The sequence below is a fragment of the Lissotriton helveticus genome, chromosome 6 (assembly GCF_964261635.1).
Source record: "Lissotriton helveticus chromosome 6, aLisHel1.1, whole genome shotgun sequence".
Classification (NCBI taxonomy): domain Eukaryota; kingdom Metazoa; phylum Chordata; class Amphibia; order Caudata; family Salamandridae; genus Lissotriton; species Lissotriton helveticus.
Genome location: NC_136067.1, coordinates 776963839 through 776984805, shown reverse-complemented (window position 1 = coordinate 776984805; position 20967 = coordinate 776963839). Strand labels below are relative to the sequence as shown.

The window sequence follows — 20967 nt, the reverse complement described above, 5'->3', positions numbered from 1 at the left end:
GCAAAAAAGTTCCAATTTAGTTGGTTGGGATGAACGCCGGCGAGCTACTGATAGGTAGCTGGAGAGCTACCAGTAGCCATTTAGCTACTCGGAGAACCCTGAGCAACTAAGGAGTGTAAAGTGTGTTTTTAATTATGGTGATACCAGCATTTTAGCACCAAGAAATATCACTTATGAAGCATCAAAACAAAATACCAGAGAATATTCATAAACACTTAAAGGCGGGTATAATGCTGTGATCTTACCCAAAGGCATCTCAACACAGCCATCCACGTGGTCATGCTCACACTAAACGATGGAAGTATCAAAAAGCCTATGTAATAAATGTAATGCTGCCATTTTACAAGAACACAGGTAAACACTTACAAAACAGTGGCATAAGCTTTGTAAACACTTACATGCCACAAGAAAAAGATTTACACTTTGGTACTCAATAACATACCCTGCGGTATGAGGGGATGGCAGCAAAATGCTGCTAAAGGCCAACAACAGAGTCCACAGAGCAAGACTAGTCTGCAGGATAAAGTCAGCGTCCCTGTGGCACCAAGGGCGTGTACTGCACGGACAGATCACTGGATACAGAGGAAGGGTTTGGCAAGCAGGCTCAGGAAAACTGTAAACAGTGTGTGGGCAAGAGGCACCCCCTGCAGACGGATCTACTAGGCTTGTGCCCAACAGGCTCTAAGAGCAGGATGAGTGGACGCCATTTTAAAATACATTGACAATCAAAGTTAAACGCCTTCGGTTCATTTATGTAGTACTAATAACTTTGACGATTTTAAAACATAATAACAGTTATTAAAACAAGACTCGATTTCTCAAAGCATCTGCAGATCTATATTTGCAAGTGTACCACATTGCAGGAACACAAATTTAGGAATTCAAAAAAGGGCTCCTGGAAAAGATTAATGAATTATTAATTGTGTACGCAAAGGGATTCAGCATGTTCTTCAATACCTACCACACAAGCGTAGATGTAAAAATGCCTTTCCAGAACTCTAGACTTTTTGTGCTCTCCGCTGAAAAACATTGCTTTTCATTTTATTAAAGAAAAGAGCAACTCCTCTACTACACCTCCGCCAATTCTTGGAGTGTTGCATACGCGTTCCCATCCTTGAAAATTATTAACTCCTGCTCTTCATAATCGCAAAACCTTTCAGAGAATCCTTCCCTAATCACACTTCCCAAAACCCTGTGCATAAATTAATATACCTAAGGAGGAGGGTAAGGGGAGACAGGGAGATGGATGTCTAATGGCTCTCCGACATACGACCACGAGGGAAATTATAATTTTTTCCTCGCGGTCGTATGTTGAAATTCCGGCCTCGCCGCTCTACCTGCAAGAACTGCGGCTGGTCAGCAAGCTCACTGGATAAGTTAATACCTATAGGTCCCAAAGGGTGGCTAGAGTTACAACTCTCCCCTCCCTCCCTGCGGGGAGTACATTTCAAATATACAGCATATGACAAGGAATAATGAAGAGCACCAATAAGTAACCAGGGAAACACCAGCCATTACATAAAATGTGGGTAGTGCCTCGAAGGCCGCTATACAAAGTATTTCCAGTGAATCAACAAATAGCCATACGGCCGATTCAAAATCCACTAGTAAAATGCATCTCATGGACCCATTTGGCGAAACCCGTATCATGACACGATCGGCAGATAACCGTATGTTCAAAAATCGCATTAGCAACAAACGATTTATTAGTACATTGAGCATCTTTGACAAACCATTGTGCCGCCAAAGACGCTATAACAACATATGCTCCGCCTTCCCACAGAGGGGCGGAGTCGCAGAGACTCGCCATTTTGCAGCGCGCCTAGGACCGACAGTCTACCTCAGCCAGGCCTACCATCCCTCCCGCCCCACCCCCAACCCTTAACTCTTCCTCACCTGGTCCCGTCCTCTACGTTGCGCACGAAGAGCGAGGTGTTGGGGGGGCGGGTATAGCGGGACATATCTTCGGCTCCCGATGGGCGGTGGCTGCAGAGATCCTATACGCAACCTAAAGCTTGCAGCCGCGGGGCTCGAGCTTCAGTAGCGCCGACCGGATTCAAACCGCCGGGAACCTCGCCTCCAAACAGCAGCAGATGAGCGCAGAGCGTGAACGCGGCAGTTCGGACATTGACGCTGCGTGACGCGCTGACGTAGCCGCAGCTACCGCCCAATCGTCGGGCTAACGGGAGCTAAAAACAGACGATAGACTTGTGCTAATAGAGACTGCAAGGAGTGTGTTGGAGAGACTCACTTTACTTCACGTGACCTACAACCGTTACACCCCCCCCCCCCAGACGACTTTTTTTTAAATTTTTTTAAATTTATTTATTATATTATTTAATGCGATTTTATATCACGCGAAGTTTACCGGAAGGTGTCAGAGCGCTTAACAAAAGGACCAGTTACATTAGATAAGGACTTCGGAGTACGTGAGTTACATAAAAAATACAAATAGAAAAACTAAATTCAAATAAGAATGGTAGTAAGTACCAAAGTTTACTACAGATACTATTGGTTAGAGTTACATATATACAAGTTGCAGATTCAGCTTACATGAATGAAGGGATGAAGCTTACACATGTGAAATGTTAGTTCTCCAAACAAACCCATTTGATACTCTGTTGCACTCAGTAGTTTCCCTAGCCTAATCGTCTGGAGCACTGTAATGAGGCTATTGTGACCAAAAGATTCACGGGAGGCTGCAGTGGAGTTTGCTAAACTTCTTCATTAATATACAGCAGGAGAGCGCCGGGCGTCCGGTGCTCTCCGATACCTTCGCTCTCTCCGCACTCAAAATGGCCGCCGCGGCGCGCTGCGTCATCACGCAGCGCGTGGCAACTAGAGCGCGACTCTACATATCTCCCTCCTTTTGCATTTATATGGAAAACATAATGTCTCTTAACTAAGGATATTATCTCCCCTCTCCTAGTTCAAAGTCTCGGAATCGGGCAGGCTTCACCACAGCTCTGCCTGCTCGTGTACGCCTTACCGGAGTGGTGGATGTATTCTTGGGGCTGTTCTCTGCCGGGTTCGCCACCTTGTCCCCACTTGCACAAGGTCTTTCTCTCCTCGGAGTCTCACCCACCTCTTCCGGTTGTTCTCCTGTCATAGGGTTGTCTCCGTTTTCAAACTCCAAGCTACTTGCTCCTGCCCCAGGATTCACTTCTCTTCCGTGTGGTGACTCCTCACATTCAGGTGGGGCTTGGTCTTGTGAGGTCCTCCCGGTTTCTTCATTGGTCCATTGTAGAATCTTATTACATTTGGACATGCGGTCTTGGGACAAGACATTTCCGTCGCTGAGCAAAGCTGCTCTGTCGTATACCTCCTTTACTTGCAGGGGTTGGCTGTATTTACTGTCCCCTTTCTTCCGTAGCATGGCCAGTTTGACTCTGACTCATTCCTCTCTCTCAAGGGCCGCTTCCTTCACACTCCTTCTCCGGTTGTAATGTTCGGTGTATATGTAAATGTAGGTGTACTTATATAGCGCAAACCTGTCACCCAAAGGGCATCCTGGCGCTTGCTTAGGGAACCCGTCCTGGTATTCCCCTGTGAGAAACCCCGGCAGGGTGTCCACAAGGTGAAAGCCAGGCATCCCGCCGCGAGGGGCCGTAGTGGAGATTAAGCAAGCTATTGCCCAGAGTTGCAGAGTGTGACCCCGTGATTCGAGTAGGCACCGGAGCGAGAATTGTCGAGTCCGTGGAATTTTTGAGCCCGAGACCCGCCGACGCGGGGAATCGAACCCTGGTCCACGGTCGATCTCAGCTTCCGGGTCTGCCGCCTCTAACCACTGAGCCACGCTTCTCCACTCTCACATATCCTCTGGGCTTTCTCCAAGTTATGCTGCACCACCGCCGGGGACCATTTACTAGTGACTGTCTTTTTCTTCCATGCTAGGTTATCCTTGGTGAAGGGGTCCCGCCCTCTCAGGAACTGCAAGGGGCTATACCCAGTGCTTGTGGGTGTAATGCGGTAGGCCCACAACATTCTCTGGACGTCCTTTTCCCAGTCCTTGCCCATTGTGATGGCCGCTTGTACGGATCCCATTATGACCCTATTAAACCGCTCCACTAGACCATTCCCAGCTGGGTGGTATATGGAGATGTGTTTGGCCTTGATCCCATTCCTCTCCATGTATTTGTACCACTTTTCCGAGGTGAATTGTGGCCCATTGTCGCTCAAGATGAATCTGGGAATGCCTTCCCTGAGGAATGTGGCCGTAAGGAACTGGAGAACTGTTTCTGTGTCCATCTCTTCCTGTATGTGCACCTCTGGCCACTTCGAATACCTATCAATGAGGACACACATGTATTTTGGCGTGCCATGAGTGTCTAAAATAGGCCCAAAAATGTCTATTGACACTTCCTCCCAGGGGTTCATTGGGCTGGCAAACTTTCCTAAAGCTGGTCTTAGGGGTGTTAGAGTCTTGTCCGCTCTTTGGCACTGGTCACACTCCCTGTCATGTCTCTCCACTTGGATGTCCATTCCAAGCCACCAGTACATTTGTACATTTGTTTCGTTCTCATCTTCGTCTTCACAATTCCCAGGTGCCCCTCGTGTAGTACTGCTAGTAGGTGAGGTATCAACTTCGTCGGGGGGACTACTTTGTCTCCTCTGTACAAGAATATCCCTTTGTCTCCTATGGAAAGCTCTTGCCCGTCCTCCTGGATTCAACTGTATATCCAGGTCACCTTGATCCATCCACCCAAGGACCGTCGGGCCCTTCTCCGCCACATACAACTTGCACTCAGCGCTCCGGCCTTTGAATTCAAAGTTTAAGACTCTGTATCCAACCATCGGAATGGGTTCTCCTGTGTACGTGACTGGTCTTATGTCCGGAGGTTCCAGTCGTGGTCCTAAACTGGGTCTGAAATTCTCACTCCATACTGTCCTTTGGACGATGGTGTACGGGGAGCCCGAGTCCGCTACCTTTTTAATCGGTACTCCTCCTATCACCATGTCACATTGTGGTTCCTGGGAGCGTCTGCAATCAATACCCAGTACCTGACCTTTCACACACAGTACGTTGTCTTCTTCTTCCTGTTCTCTATCCTCTTCCTCCTCCGGAACCTGCGCCACATACTTCACTGCGGGCCTTCTCATCTTGCGGCGGCATACTTTCTCATAATGTCCTACTGTGCCGCAGAACATGCATTTCACTCGGAACGCTGGACAGCGTTTGTCGTGGGCCGCTTGGGATTGGCTTCTGCACCGGTAGCACGATTTCGTACTTTCTCTGCTCTGCCTTCTCTGCTGTGTTGGCTTTCCTGTCCATCTGTTTGGCACTTTCCCCTCAGCGGCCGTGGCTTTGTTCCTTTCTGTTGGTTCCGCATCATCAACTCTATTAACCATGGGCCTCGGAGGCCGAGAGCCCGGATTCGTATTGGTCATCTGACCTCTGACCCTATTGAGGTTGGTAGGGGCACGAGGCAGGGGTGTCCGCTCTCCCCGATACTTTACGCTCTGGTGGCTGAACCACTTGCCTGCGCTCTTCGCGAGTACCATGGACATCGGGGTATTCGCTTCCCTACGTACAAGCTCATTGTTTCTACTTACGCGGACGATACGCTTCTTTACTTGCGAGATCCCGGGACTCATCTCTCCCCGGTATTGCGGGAGGTAGTCCGGTTTGGCGCTCTTTCTGGCATCCGGGTGAATTGGGCAAAGTCGATTATGTTCCCGCTTACAGCGGCGACGGTGCGGTTTGAACCGGAGTTCCCACTACAGTGGACTACCGAGGCGATAAGATACCTAGGCATCTGGCTCCATACTGATTCGGAGATCGTTCTCCGGGAAAATTATGGCTGCGCGGTTTCGAAGCTGGAGGATGATGTGGAGAAATGGATTTCTCTTCCACTGTCTCTCCTGGGACGCATCGCCTTAATGAAGATGGTGGTACTCCCGCGTTTTCTTTTTCTATTCAATACTATCCCTATGGTTCTGTCTGTTCAATTCTTCCGTAGGCTCCAAACGCTGCTGGTGAGACTTGCTTGGGCGGGTAAACAAATCTGGGTCGCGTGGCATATTCTGCTGCGACCATATGCGGCGGGCGGGCTCAACGCCCCGGACCTAGAACTATACTATCGTGCAGCGCAGGCTGCTCATGCTTACTCGTGGATCCACGGCCCGCAGGACGCCCCTTACGTCCGTATAGAACGAATTGTTGCGGACCCGACCTCTCTGCCGGCCCTTCTAACACAGGCAAGGGATCGCCGCACTGGTCTGGTCAAATCCTTCCTGTCGGTCAACCACGCCTGGCACTTCATGGCGGACGCCCAGGCATGTTCGCTTCTATATTCCCCGAACGCGAATCTTGAGTGTTGCTACTGGTTGAGTCCCTGTCAGGAAACAGGAGTGATTAGGGCCTTGAAACGGCTTGGTATTCATACTATGGGCGACTTGTTCTCGGAGGGCACGGAGCGGACGTGGACCGAGGTACATAGCACGGTGGAGAACCCCCCCTTGATGGCACGCTTCCAGTATCATAGGGTGCGGAGTGCTCTACGTGAACTTCTGGGGCCAGATATGACGGAGCCAGTGACAGTCACTGCCTTTGATTATGTGATCATGGCCAAATCTCCCCTACGCTTGATCTCCAATCTGTATCGGATAGCCCAGACAGAGCTGTATGCGAATTACACCAAGCTGCGTTTGGCCTGGCAGCACGACCTGGGCATCGAAATGACCGAGGACCTCTGGGGCTATTGCTGCGCCAGCGTCCGCAAAATCTCTCTTAATGGCCGCCATAGGCTCACACATTTTAAATTCCTGAACAGGACATACTATACGCCGGAGAGGCTTCATAGATATGGGCTTCGCGAATCCCCGGAGTGTGAAAGGTGCAGGATCCCTCTGGCAGATTTCCTCCATGTTGCATGGTTATGCCCCATGATCTTTTCCTTTTGGCAATCGGTTTTTGCCGAGATTAACAAAACGGTTAACTTAACATTAACCCCGGAACCTTTGCTGGCTCTTCTGGGCTACTCCAAACCCTTGATCTCCTCCCAGCGCCGTATCTTGGATATGGCGCTTCTGATGGCTAAGCGTTGTATTGCCAGGAACTGGATGAGAGGCCCCACGCCTACGGTGCAAGTGTGGAAAAGAGACCTGGTTTATTGCTGCACCCAGACTGATCTGTATAGTGACCTGATGCCTCCTAAGAATAGGCCTAAGAACTTCTGGGCGGCAGTACTGGGGGGGGCGGTTCATGTTGATGTGCCTGCTGAGACTGCTGTGACTACTGATGATGAGCGAGATGGCTCAGTGGAGGTGGCTCCCGCGGCTGACCCTGATGCACGTCTGGAAGCTGAATCACACGTGTAGGAAGTTCTTCGGTGCGAAAGGGTTGAGTGGATGGGAGGATAACCCGCTCGCGCTGATCACTTTCCCTTTCGTTCGCTCTGCCGCACTTGCTGCGTTGAACAGCACCTAGGAAGAGGTTTTTGATCTGAGAGTCTACATGCTGAATGTTCTGTTGTTAGATTGTCTGCATGCCTGTGATGCTCCTTTTGTTTTTATCTTCTTGGTTAAATGGGGAAACAGAAAAACAAAGTTAAACTGGAAATGCTATATGCCATCTTTATCTATCATGTACGGCGGACACTTGGGATGCTCCTTCCTATTTCGCCGCCGGACCCCCGGGTTGTCGGCTGATGGGCTGTGTCTCATGTAAATGTAACTGTTTTTGTACTTGTATAGCGCACAGCTACCCGCAACGCGTTTCCCGGCGCTTGTATGAATACTGCAAGGGAACCCTTCCTGGCTTTCCCTGTGAAGTGTCCACTCCTGGGCACCCTCATGGTGCAGACCAGGCATCCCTCGCGTTGTGGGGGCCGTTGTAGAGACTAAGCAAGCTATTGCCCAGAGTTGCAGCGCGGGACCCATGATCAGAATAGGCACTGAGGTGAGAATATCCAGTCAGGGGAATTATTGAGCCCGAGACCCGCCGAGGCGGGAATCGAACCTTGGTCCCTGGCCAGAGCTCTGCATCGAGGTCTGCCTGCTCTAACCATTGAGCCACACTTCTCCACTCATGGAAAGATGCATCTCATGATATACGCTGCCGGCCCCAGGGTTGTAGGCACGCAGCTGTGGTACATGTGTAATATTCAATAAAGCCTGTTGAACTTTAAAAAAAAAAAAAAAAAACATGGGCCTCGGGTGGGTTCTCTTTTTGCTGCATCCACGCACCTTTTTCACCGTTCTGCCTTTTTCACCATGGCTATCACTTCCTTAAGCGTGGCGTCTCCATTCACCCATAGTTTTTCCTGGACCATCTTATTTGTGGTGTGCATGACTATCTGGTCCTTTATTAACTCATCTTGCAAGACTCCAAATTTGCACGTGATTTCCAGTTTCCTCAGCGTGGCTTCATAGTCGTCTATTGATTCGCCCATCTCCCGTTTTCTCAGCTGGAAATTGTATCTATCTATGGACGTGGACACTGCCGGCCGATAGTGGTTATTCAGGTCTTCTATTGCATGCCTGAATACATCGTCATCTGCAGCTTGTCTGGGGGTGGGCACAAGATTCTGGAAGACCCTGATCCCTTCTGGGCCTAAGTTGTGCAGCAGTATTCTCCTCTTCCTCGTACTGGGAAAGGCCTCCCCGTTTTCGTCTTACAGAGCTTCTATGTAATTCATGAAGTACTCTCTTGAGTCCTCCCACTTTATTAGAGGCTCTCCTGGTTTGGGCAAGAACGGAATCGGTGTCGTGAGTGAGGACGCCTGCGTGCTTATTTCAGCTCGTCTTTCTGGTTCTGTCTCCTGTCCTCTCGGGCTGCCGGGCACACTTGCACTCTCTCCGTGCGTCTGGTTCGGTTGGGGCTCCGCTGCGCCCCCTTCTTCCTGTCTCACTGACTCCGCCAGGGCCTCAATTGTGTCTGGGCGCTAGCTCATGCAGTGGCCCCCCGGTATGGTGACTTCCTCGCTGTCTCCTCCTGTCCTTATACTGGTGGGGGTCTCTATGGGATCAGTCCCTGGCTCCCCGCTTTTGTCACTCTCTGCCCCTTGTACCTGGTACTCTTCTGTGCTCCTCAGTTGCCTGTACGTCTTGGTTCTGTCTCCCTGCCACGCTCTCCTGCTGATCCTGCCATTCTTCTCCTTGTTGCTCCACGTGGTAGCTCCCTAGGTTCAGTGGGTCCCTCTACATTTTTTCTCCTGGGCTCCAATTCATGTGTATTTCCTTTGTTTTGTTTTTTTTTCGTCCCACCTTCGTCGCCACTGTAATGAGGCTATTGTGACCAAAAGATTCATGGGAGGCTGCAGTGGAGTTTGCTAAACTTCTTTATTAATATACAGCAGGAGAGCGCCGGGCGTCCGGTGCTCTCCGATACCTTTGCTCTCTCCGCACTCAAAATGGCCGCCGCGGTGCGCTGCGTCATCACGCAGCGCGCGGCAACTAGAGCGCGACTCTACAAGCACTGCTGCGTTTCTCCAGATGAGACACCAACGTGATGAGCTGCGCCCATTTCACGGCTGGTCTCTCAAATTATTGAACCATTGTCTGCAATAGGCCTAGCTCCTCCACTCCAGGCGATCTATTCTCGTCAGTGCCCAATGACCCACATTAATGTTGCCTTCCAATTCCTTATTGTTGCCGTCCTGCCAAGTATCACAAATCAGGCGTTAGACTAACACATTTCAGTGAGGTGGTCCGCATCACCGCACTGAAATGCGAAGTCACGCATATAAGCGCCTATGACTTTCAAGCACTGTGGCCCGAGTGGTGTCACTATTAGAATAACACTAGTGTTAGTGGCACGGACAACAGGCAGCCTGCGCTGCTTGGCAGACTTCTTGGGGGCTGGGCTCTGAACTGACTGACTGCTTGCAACACTGTTGTGATTGGTTTGAGAATCAGCACACCGCAACGCACCAATCTTTCACCTTTGCTTTTGCAACTCATCAGGATCAAGGCTGCCTCCCGTGGCGTGAGCGGGCAGCAGCTGAAGAATTCTGTAAAGGGCCGCAATGCTGTTGATGAGTTCCGCTTCCAGCACAATAATAAATACCCCTGGCTGTCAAGCGACGGGCCCAGCCGGGCCCAACACCGCCCGGACAGCGGTGCAATCTCTCAGAACGCACAGGGACTGAGGGTGATTGCCGGGATCCTTCACTGAGAAGCTGAGCTGGCTGAGAGAGCCTGATGCAGGCGGCCGGTCACCACAGAGAGAGGGGGGCCAGGCAGACAGTGTCACATGAATGCAGCAGCTCTCGAGCACCAATTTCATTTCAAGTAAGCGTGTGCCTAGCCCTGGTGTTAGAGAGGGGCGTAAAATAAGAGTACTTGCTGGTCATAAAGTTTCAATTGATCTGTGCTCCCGGCTTGCCTTCTGACCTATTCCAAGTTCCACGCACCCATGAGTCACACACACTTGCAGCCACAAACAAACTTGCACATTATGACATAGCGACCAGTCTGTGACACACACACATGCACACACAAAACATGCACGGCACAACACCTTTCTCAGGATGGCTGATTTAATGGGATTTCTCTAAGCTGGACTAAACGCTCACTTGACACTGCTTTAGTAATGCCACTAAACATGATATTCATCTTCCACATAATTGCCCATTGGCTCAAGGCTGCCGGCCGTGCAGGCTGTAACCAAGTGTGTCCCTCACAGGGCCTGAAGCTGCCTTGCCTAAAATATCCGGGATGCGTGCTGCAGTCTGCTGCCATTACTTTTCACTTCACCTTGGGCCAGCAAACTACTCCGACTATCTTTTACTTTGGCGATGATAGGCAATTAAATTCAGCGCTCACAGCAGGCTGGTGGGTGTCTCTTGAAGGTGGTGCCCATGTTTGTGAGGCGTCTGATCGCTGGACGTATGTGTGTGGTACATGAGTGCTAACTAAACTGATTTGAAGTGCATCAAAAATATACAAATTATTGGAGAATGCAGGACGCTTATTCCGTACATTAACTAATTCTCCTGGGCAGCCTCAAATTGAACTGGCCAATCCTTGAAGAACTAGGAAACAACTGTATTAAGTGTTGAGAGATACTCGTTTATAAAATTATAAACACTACAGCTCCCTAGCTGCATGTTATGCTAGAGACTTCGCTGCGCCTCAGCCTGCAGCATAATGCATTTCTGGTACTTTGCAGCAGTTTTAAGATTTTCTTGTTGCACAAATTTAATATAATATGTTTTCCTCGTCTTCATTGCTTGATTTTGCTCACGCGAAAGTGTCACTCTTAGTTGTTGAAACGTCACTCATAATTTCACTGAAGTTATGAAAATGTCACACATAGCAATCTGAAACCTTGGCAGCTATGATGTTGCAAGATCACAGCTGCTGCAACTAGAGACAACACCATGCATGTACTTTGGTGGTCTTCTCACTAACCCTGCCCGTTTACACACAGGCTTATTATTTACTGTCAGACGCAAGTGTCAAAACCAAAGCAACACACTTTCTCCCTTGGGGTAACAATCTCACTCCCCCATCCCGTGGGCGTCCCCCATGGTGTTGTCTGGCACATCACGATACTACATCCTTTACTAAAGTTTGGAAACGGTAACTAGACATTGGGAACAAGTTAACAAATTACATTAGACACAGGATGCCCAGTTGGGCTGCTAAGACAGTTAGCTGAGCACAGATTCTGAGTCCATGGCAGTTCAATCATTTAGAAACTCTGCTTAACATTGGGTTGGCTCTGGATTGAGCCTCAGATGGGACCGTCCACGAGCATTCCTGGCGGAGCTTGCAGAAGTTGACCTTTCTGTGCCAGAGGGGCTGGCCACGTTCTGGCTTGCCCCACTTGGCACGATAACAGGACACGGTGGAGGGGTGTTCAGCCGAGGTGAGGGTGGACTTGGCATACTGGCAGGGCTCTTAGGGGATCGATCAAACTCCTTCATCAGTTATGCTGCCCCCAGACCCCTTGTTTTGGGGGTCACATGTCGCTGACTCCTGACCAGGAGTCGGAGAGGGGATTTCTTGCAAAGAGATATATTGCAGGTAATGCTCTCAGACCCTCTTTCGGCATTCACTGTAGTGCCTTTGATCTCAGTGACAGTCCAGGGGTCAATCTCAAAAGGCAAACAAAATTTGCCTGAGGATGACGATCGCTCAGTTCACCGGCCTTGTCTGGGAGTATGCACATGCTTGCAAGTTCTCTCAGGCAGTTCAAGAATTTGTCGAGTGACTCATCTGGCTTCTGCCGCTCTTGGCGAAGCAGAAATTGTTCATAGTCAGGGTTTGCATACTGCTGAAAGTGTGCTCTGGTAGCCTTTTTCAGGGTGGTGTAGTAACGTGGGGGCCCAGTTTCCACAACTGTTTTTGCCATTCTGTGGATTTCAGTGCCACCCACTTGAAGAAGCATGGCCTGTTTTCTGTCTGTAGCCATCTCTATCGCCTCAAAATAGTTCTCCAGGTGGTTTCACCCACACCTTTCATAAGGCGGCTTACGACGGGAGAGGCCCTTAATGGTGAAGGGCTCCAAGGCTGGGATGGAAGACCTCTTGTAGCAGGCTAGACACATGGTAGAGGAAGGAATCACCCTCCGTGGCACAGGGATGGCCAGCCACAGCAGGCGAGGTACCCTGGCACAGTCTGTAGGCACCTGCATGTGGGGATGATACCTCCAGACAGCAATGGCTAGAGGTTAGGCTCAGTAGTAGCACAGCAGAGGTCAGGTGGACAGGCACTGCCGGAGCCAGGTGTCACAGGCGGAGGCTGATGGCCAGGGCAGAGCAGGGAAGAGGGCCCATGCAGCTGGCAGTATAGAGGGTAGTGGCAGAGGGTCCTTGGTCTCCGGGAAACATCCTTTACAACGCAACCATTACATTGCACTACACTTACAACGCAGTCATTACATCGCAACATCCTTTACAGCGCTTGTCACTACAACGCAGGCATTACACCGCATGACACTACATCGCATGTCACTACAACGCAGGCATTACAATGCATACCATTGCAACGCATGCCATTACAACGCATAGTACCCCTACACTATCCAAAACTTACCCTTCTGTTGCACCCCCTGGAGTTAGAATAGTAATTTCCCCCCCTATACTATCCAATACTTAACTTAAATGCAATGTAATGGTATGCGTTGTAAAGGTATAATGCGATGTAATTGAATGCGTTGTAAAAGTAGTTTCTAAAAATGCGATGTAGTGTCATGCGATGTAATGGAGTGCATTGTAAAGGATGTTGCGATGTAAAAACTGCGTTGTAAAGGCATGCGTTGTAAATGTATGCATTGTAACGTCATACATTCTTGATCTCCACTCGGAAAGGAACAGCTCCACATGCAGTTGCTACAATGGGCCTCAGGCAGGCAAGAGCATGGGTGGGAGGGGCGTCCCTTGAAGTGCTCACCACAGCGGGTGAGGGCCCATTGACGCAGTCCATGCCATACCAGAAGGTACCCACTTCAAGGCAACACAGGCGGTCTTGGGGCCGAAGACAGCAGCCGGGGTCAGCAGCGCGTTCTCTCCATGGCGAACTGGCAGGGAAAGCATTCACCCTGGGCCTGCGGCCCTCACAAGGTACTGCGAGCAGGTGGGCGGCATGGCTGAGGGCCTAGCAGCAGCCATGAGATTCAGGCCACAGCAGGTGGCGACGGACATCTTGCATGCCCAGAGGCAGCAGCAAGCTCCTTGTCACCAGTCTAATTTTGCAGGATTGCTTCGCCTGCAAATAAATAGAGACGGCACCATGCATGTACTTTGTTTGTCTTCTTACTAACCACACCAGTTTCCACACAGGCTTTTTATTTATGGTCGGATGCAAGTGGCAGACCAGACCAACATACTTAGGCCCTTGGGGTAATAATCTCACTCCCCCTTCCTGTGGGTGTTCCCCATGGTGTTACCTGACGAATCACAATACAACAATCTATTGAGAGTAAAGGAAGAAGGTGCTGTGTAACCGTGCATATAGGCTTAGCTTGCCTCGCTACTATGTAATCCGTCTGATGTAGAACTTGTACCTCTTTGATTCCCACCACGTGATTTTAAAGAACTGTATCTTCTTGCGGGTCTACCATAGCTCATGTTGATGCTACCCCAACGCAGAAGGAATGGGTCCCATATACTTATGAGCCTGTAGCCCAAGCTTGTTCAAGCCAACCTCTTGACTACCCAGATCTGATACCTGCAATGCGTTCCCAAGTTTTTGTACACTTGCAGGGATCGCACACACTCAATCCTTTCTAAACTGACATGATCTAAGAAGGTAATGGTCTAAGAATGTACCTTGGCATGCCAATGTCTCCTGCGCTCAATATATTGTGTCTGGAAGGGGACACCAGCTCACCCAGGATGAATGCTCTAAAAAAAACAGTGTGAATGACCCTGCAAAACATGGAGATTTCCAATTCAGACAAGAACTGTTAGGTGTGGGTGTGGAAACAGGCGGAGGCAACAGTAAGCAACAAGGAAGAAATCCGTAATTACAGTAAAAAGGAGAATAAGCAATAGTTGAATGCTTCCCATTTTTAAAAGCAAACTCAGCCACCCATAAAAATGTATCCCAATCAGCAGTGTAAAGAATCAATTGAAACCTTATATATTGTTCTAAACATTGGTTCACTCTTTCTGTCTGACCGTCTGAGAATGATGGTCAGATGAAAGACACATCAATCTGTAACAAGGACCCCAACCCCTTCCAGAATTTAGATACAAACTGGGTACCTCAGTCAGATACAAAAATAGATGGAAGACCATGTAATCTTACAATGTGTTGTAGAAATATAGTTGCCAACTCTTTAGAGGTAGGCAATGTTTTCAAAGAAATGGAGTGTGACATTTTGGTCAACATATCCATAACTGCGAGAACAACAGTGAACACCTGAATAGTTTTTGGTAACTCTACATAAAATCGATGGAGATGGAATGCCATGGCATGATGCTGTTGGCATGGGCGTCAATAATCCTGCTGGGGCCTGATGAGAACTTTTGCTTTGAGCACTAACATGACATTGTTCAATGTACTGGTGGGTATCCTGAACCATAGTGGTCCACCAAAAGCCTCTTCTGAGGAGTTCAATTGTTTTCTTGTAACCTGGGTGTCCTGATAACATATGAGCGTGGCACCATTCAAGAGCTTGCTATTGTAGATGTTTTGTGGGAAGCACCACCCCTCCCCCCCTTGGATGTACAGAAGATCCTGTGCCCTTACACCACGGTGTTTATGTTTTAATTCCACAACTTCTCTCCAATCTTGTGCCTGTAGCACCTTCCTCAATAAGCCTCTTCTGAACATGCGCCCCAAAATGCATTCTTATGCTACGATAAGGGGATGATCTATGGAATTTACAGCTTCTTCATAGAAATATCGGCATAAGGTAGCTGCTTTACCATAATTTTTACCTGCCTGAAAATGTATAACAAAATCAAAGTCGCTGTAATAGTGTGTCCAGTGCAGTTGCCGCATAGAAAGAGCTCTAGCTGCTTTCAAGAACCGTAGGCTCCTATTGTCAGTTACAATGTTCACTTTATGGGGCAGTGGGAGACGGAGGGTCGCCATGAAGGTGATGATCCGTCCACGGTCGGAGGGTGGTTGGACGGTCCCTGACTTCGAAAACTATTATTTGGCTGCACAGTTACAATGGTTAACACAAAGAGTAGCACTGAGGCTGCGTGTTGTGGAAGAGGAGAGAGGGGGAGCCCCGGGACTGCAGCAACTGTCTCAGATAGTGCTGGACCTTCCTATACAGATAGGTGCTCTCTCAGAGGAACTTAAGACAGCACGGCAATGCTGGAGGCGGAGTCTTAAGAGTGCGGGTTTAAAAGTGCCGTATGCCCCTGATATACCACTTTCTATGTGCAAAGCACTTCCTCACTGGGGTTCTTGGCGGGAACTGAGTGATTGGGATGAGAAGGGGCTGACCACCATCAGGGATTTGTATGAGGATGGGACCATGCTGCCTGACCATGCTGCCTTTTTGTGCTTTGCAAGAGCGGTTTGATTTGAGGGGAAGGGGCTTTTTGCTCCATGCAGCTATTACCGCGGCCATACGGGCGCATTGGAAAGAGGGCAAGCGGAACCTAGGGTTTCGTTAGGATGTCAATATATAGTAACTGCAGCGGGGTAGTTTAAAGCGATTACGTGCCTGCACAAGCGTATGACTCTTGAGAAGTTGCCCCCTCTGGATGCGCTCAAGCAAAAATGGGAGGTGGATGTCGGAAAAGAGATCCCAGACAGGGCCTGGGCTTTGATGGTAGAGCAAGCGCAGAAAAGCACTAGGAACGCCCGCTTTCAATTGCTTCATTCCTACATATTGCACCGCACCTACCTCAAGCCGGCGAAAATCAAAACATATTTTAACGTAGATTTGGACGAATGCCCAAGATGTCAGAGAGAGGGGGCGGACTTTCCCCACATGCTTCGGGGATGTCCGCTACTGTCAGGTTATTGGACTGCAGTGCTCGCACTATTGAAGGAGATGACCGATAGAGAGTTGGAACTGTTGGTGGGGACTTGCATATTATATTGGTTCTTGGTGGATTTATTGAAAAACCCAGCTGATATGAGCGATGATGATGATGATGCAGAACTGGGAGCCCCTAATATAGGATAGGCCTTTTACAGTGTGTAGTTGTGCTCCTTTGACCATATTCCGCATGGTTACGATATGTAAGACCAGAGTGGCAACCCGCACAAATCTACAGTATTTGAGAACTGAAGCCCATTGACTGCGCTTTTTGTTTTTACTGATCTTGGTAAATACAGGAAAGAATTGGATGTGACATGTTGGGAGGGACGGAAAGTTAGGTTAGGTTAAGACACATTAGGGCTAATGATGAAGCATTGAACGGGATATCATGAGTATTAGTCGCTACACACATGATCCCATGTATGACGCCTTTTACGATCAGGATAGAAAGGGACCATGGATAAATGCCAATGAACCTTAAGTAATTGATATAGGTATTGTATTGGAGGGAGGGGGGTTAAGATCAAGATATATACAATGTAACTGAAGAAAAGGTCCTGTGCACACGTTTCTATGTAATGGGCTTTGTTGTAAAAACCAAATATCAACACGTGAACTTGTGCAAAATGACGGTTGAGGCCTTGGAAGTTTCAGCAAAAGGATTTATAATTCAATCCAGATCAGTACAAAATATATTCTATATACTCATTTTATCTTCAAGCGCTGCGAGGCCTCAGGGCAGTTATGCGCTATACAAATGCAATTTTTCATTTCATTTCATTTCACTCTCATCCACACAAGTGCAGGGGTTGTTTTACTTGGGTTTGTTCTCCCCTGACCTCTTTGCACTGTATACTCAGTATTGACGAATACATCTTAAACACACACAAGCAAGAGCGCCACCACTTCCTGTGCATAAATCTAAACCCTTCGCTGACATATTATATACAATGTAACTGACTGGATATATACCCTAATAAAGTTTGTTTAAAAAAAATTGAAATAAAATGGTCACTGTATGCAAATTGCCTAACAAATATTGGTGCCACTCTTTAAATACAGAATAGTTTTGTTTCTCAGGGTTCAATGTATGGGAATAGAAAGCCACAGGATGTAAATGTCCAGTTTCTTTGTCTCTTTTGACAGAGCTCCCTCAATGGCAACTTGAGATGCAGCTGCTTCGACTATAAATGGTTGGGATGAATCTGGATGTTTTAAAACAGGGGCAGTAACGAAAGCATTTTACAGTTTAGTTAAGGCTTCTTCAGAAGACCAACAAAAAGAAACTCATTTTTTAACAGTTTAGTAATGGGGGTTGCCAGAGCCACAACATTATCAATAAAACACCTATAGAAGTTAGCAGAGCCCAGAATGCTTTGGTCTCCTTTTACCGAAGTAGGGGAAGGCCAACGTATGATGCCCGTAATGTTTTGTGGCTCCATCATTACTCCCACAGATGATAGCGCAACCCAAAAGAGTCCCCTTTGATGTGTGAAACTCACACTTATCCAGCTTCACATATAAGTGATTCTCTCCCAAGCGTTCCAACACGGCCCTCACATGTTCTACATGTTTAGTGGTAGTAGAGGAGTATTTTAGGATGTTGTCTATATATGCTATAGCACTTATATCCAACATCTCTCTCAAGGCTTTAATAATAAAAAACAGAAAGGCGGCTGGGGCATTACAAAGGCCGAATGGCATCACAGGGTATTCATCGAGTCTGAATTTTGTGCAAAATGCCACTTCCATTCCTCACCCTCTTTCATACTCACCAAATGATATTCACCACTTAAATCCAATTTGGTAAAGATTTTGGCCTCTTTAACCTGATTATGTAATGACTGGATAACTGGGAGAGGGTGCTGTTTTTTATGGTTATGTCATTTAAATCGTGATAGTCAATACAACATTTAAGACCCCCCTCTCGTTTAGGGCTAAAGAAGAGAGGAGAAGAAGCAGGTGAACGGGAAGGACGGATAAACCCTATTCTAAGAATCTCATCCAAATATTCCCTCAAATAGATATTCTCTTTTCAGGCAGAGCATAAATCCAACAACACAGAATTTGTGCTTCATTGACCAGAACTATAAGACAGTCATAAGGACGGTGTGGCGGCAGTCTAGAGACTTTTTCCCTATCAAATACCTCCACTATATCTTGATAACAGGCAGGTAAAGTAGGTTCATTGGAATCTGTAAGTACATCTATTTCTTTTTGTGTTACAGGTTCTTGATTGCAATGGAGCTTGCAATTTTCGTAAAAGAAAGACAAAGAACGGGCCCTCCAATCAATGGTCGGATTATGTGGCGTTAACCAAGGAATTCCCAAAAGAATAATATCAAATTGAACTGGATCTCTATGTTGTTCTAGTGTAAGGAGTCCCAGTTCAGCTGTAGCATGAGTGAAAGGCCCGGATTTTATGTTACTCCTGTCAATAGTTTTTACTTCATCCATTACGTACTTGGGGACCACAGGAAATTCCATGCGTTAAACCCGTTGCATGTCAATAAAATGTCCTGTTGCACCAGATTCAATCATAATCTGAACGTCAATCCACTGATCTCCCCACTGTAGTTATGCTGTTATCCGGAAATGATGAAGAGATAATAAGGCATTTTCTAAGCCAGGAGTTGGGAGACTATTAGTCCCGATCTTCCAGAAGAACTTGTCTCCATAGTCTTCGGGCTCTTCAGTTTCCTGAGTCACTACATCTTTTTGGTTTTCTGAATAGGTTATTTACTGAATCTTTAAATATGAGCGTAGACCAAAAATTCTAAGTTCATGGGATTTATTTCACATCAGTTATGACTTGTTTCAAACATATATACATCAACAGTCAATAATGTCATAAGCTAGATAATACATTTTTCAGGATACCATGCTTATGAGAATGTGCCACAGTTAAACATTACAAGTGAAAGACCAACATATTGTGCATGTGAAAAAAAATATCAAAAATCATATATGCCAATCAAATCAAAAGTGTCCTACAAATCTCTTACACATAACCAGTCCTTATTCAACACATAAAAGAACATAGGCGGACTATATAACAGTTCCAATTGTCCTGTCAGTGTATGGGGCAAAGAGCTATGCAATTAACACAATGGTTGACTGTCCGTTGGGAAAGGATTCACTTCTAAACAATTCCCATTCAGCAACCCGAGGCTCATTCGCCTTGGCCCAGATGTCAATGCGTTTCAAACCCTGATTTATTTGCGGGTTTTCTTCAGGACTTGGACTGGGGATCAGTGATTAGAAAACAACAAAAATGTGAGACGTGGCGTCAATACAGATGGAGACATCCTATGTTATTGGTTACATTATTACAGTTATTGCCCATTCAAAGGTACCTGTTGAAGTAGGTGCCCAGGCGTTTACCTATTGTGTGTTGTAGCACCGGTATAACAATTCTCTATTCTTTTGGGAACTGTTGGGACAGAAATTAATAATAGAGACTCAGCCGTGTAGAGGTATAATACCTGTGAGAGTAGCTCAGGTTACTAGATGAACCATTAAAAACACTCGCACCTTCTCCACTTGTCAATGATTCTACATATTCATTGCCAATCCATGATTGCACATGCAGGAGTCTAAGTTCATATTTAAAGATTCGGTAAATAACCTGTTCGGTCAATGTTTTGTTATATAATATTTGAGTGGTTCAGGCTGAATAGTGACAGGACCCAAGCCTTCTTTGTTTTCCCTTTTTGGTTTTCTGGGCAGTCATGTAGGAAGTGTCCTTGTTTTCCACAATAAAAGCACAACTTTTTATCCCTGCATCGCTGTCTCTCTTCGTCACTCAGAAGACCCCGAACACTACCTATCTGCATTGGCTCAGGTTCTTCTGTACCTTTGTCAACTTCTGCTTCCTTGTCTTTATACATGACAAATGTGGGTTCAAAACGCCATTTCTCTTGCCTCCGCTCATGTAACCAATTATCTTTTTTTAACTACGAGGTCAATAAGAGCATTACAGGACTCTGGGGGATCTACTACTTGTAACAGTACATCTTTAAGTTCATATATAAGTCCTTTCTAAAAAAGAGCACTTCGTTTGGCCTCAGGCCACTCTACCTCAGCCACCAATCTATTGAAACTGGAGATGTAAGGGATCAAATCTTTGGACCCTTGTTTTAGATGTAAGAGTTCAGTGTCCACAGATTATATAAATTAATGTATGTCAAACAACTTACATAATTTGTCTTTGAACTCTGTATAGTTGTATAATAAGGGGTCATTTTGCTCCACTAATGTTGTAGACCAAGAGGCCGCCGTTCCTCCTAGGTATGACAAGGCGATGGGTACTTTAGCATGTTCAGTGGGGAAGCAAGATGCTTTTACACATGAAATGCAATTGGCATTGATTTATAAAAGTAGCAAACTTGGCAGGGTCTCCCAAAAATCGCTCAGGAGGAGCTAGAGGTACTGTGGAAGGAGTAGTTATGTGAAAGACCGGATGACCCACATTAGAAGAGGAGGGAACTGATGAAAACAGACTACCAGTAGCCCCAGCATTTGAATCAGCAGAGGCTGCAGGAAGAGAACCTTGTTGCAAGGTG

General features: G+C 47.3%; 1 protein-coding gene and 1 long non-coding RNA gene across 4 annotated transcripts in view; one reads left to right on the top strand and one right to left on the bottom strand.

Annotated features, from left to right (window-relative positions):
* The window catches only part of SRSF12 (serine and arginine rich splicing factor 12), a 96530-nt gene extending 94363 nt beyond the window's left edge, over positions 1–2167 (bottom strand). The window contains exon 1 of the mRNA XM_078648283.1: positions 1897–2167. Within this exon, the coding sequence (XP_078504409.1) occupies positions 1897–1961 (65 nt within the window). The 5' untranslated portion in view covers positions 1962–2167. The remainder of the gene's footprint in view (positions 1–1896) is intronic.
* Positions 2168–2295: 128 nt separating this feature from the next.
* Positions 2296–20967, top strand: part of LOC144761531 (uncharacterized) — a 76507-nt gene continuing 57835 nt past the window's right edge. For 2 of the 3 annotated variants that reach the window (XR_013595765.1, XR_013595766.1), the window contains exon 1: positions 2296–2425. This is a non-coding gene — a long non-coding RNA (uncharacterized LOC144761531). Of the gene's footprint in view, positions 2430–20967 lie in introns of all 3 variants that reach the window. The other variant, XR_013595767.1, reaches the window with a different exon arrangement.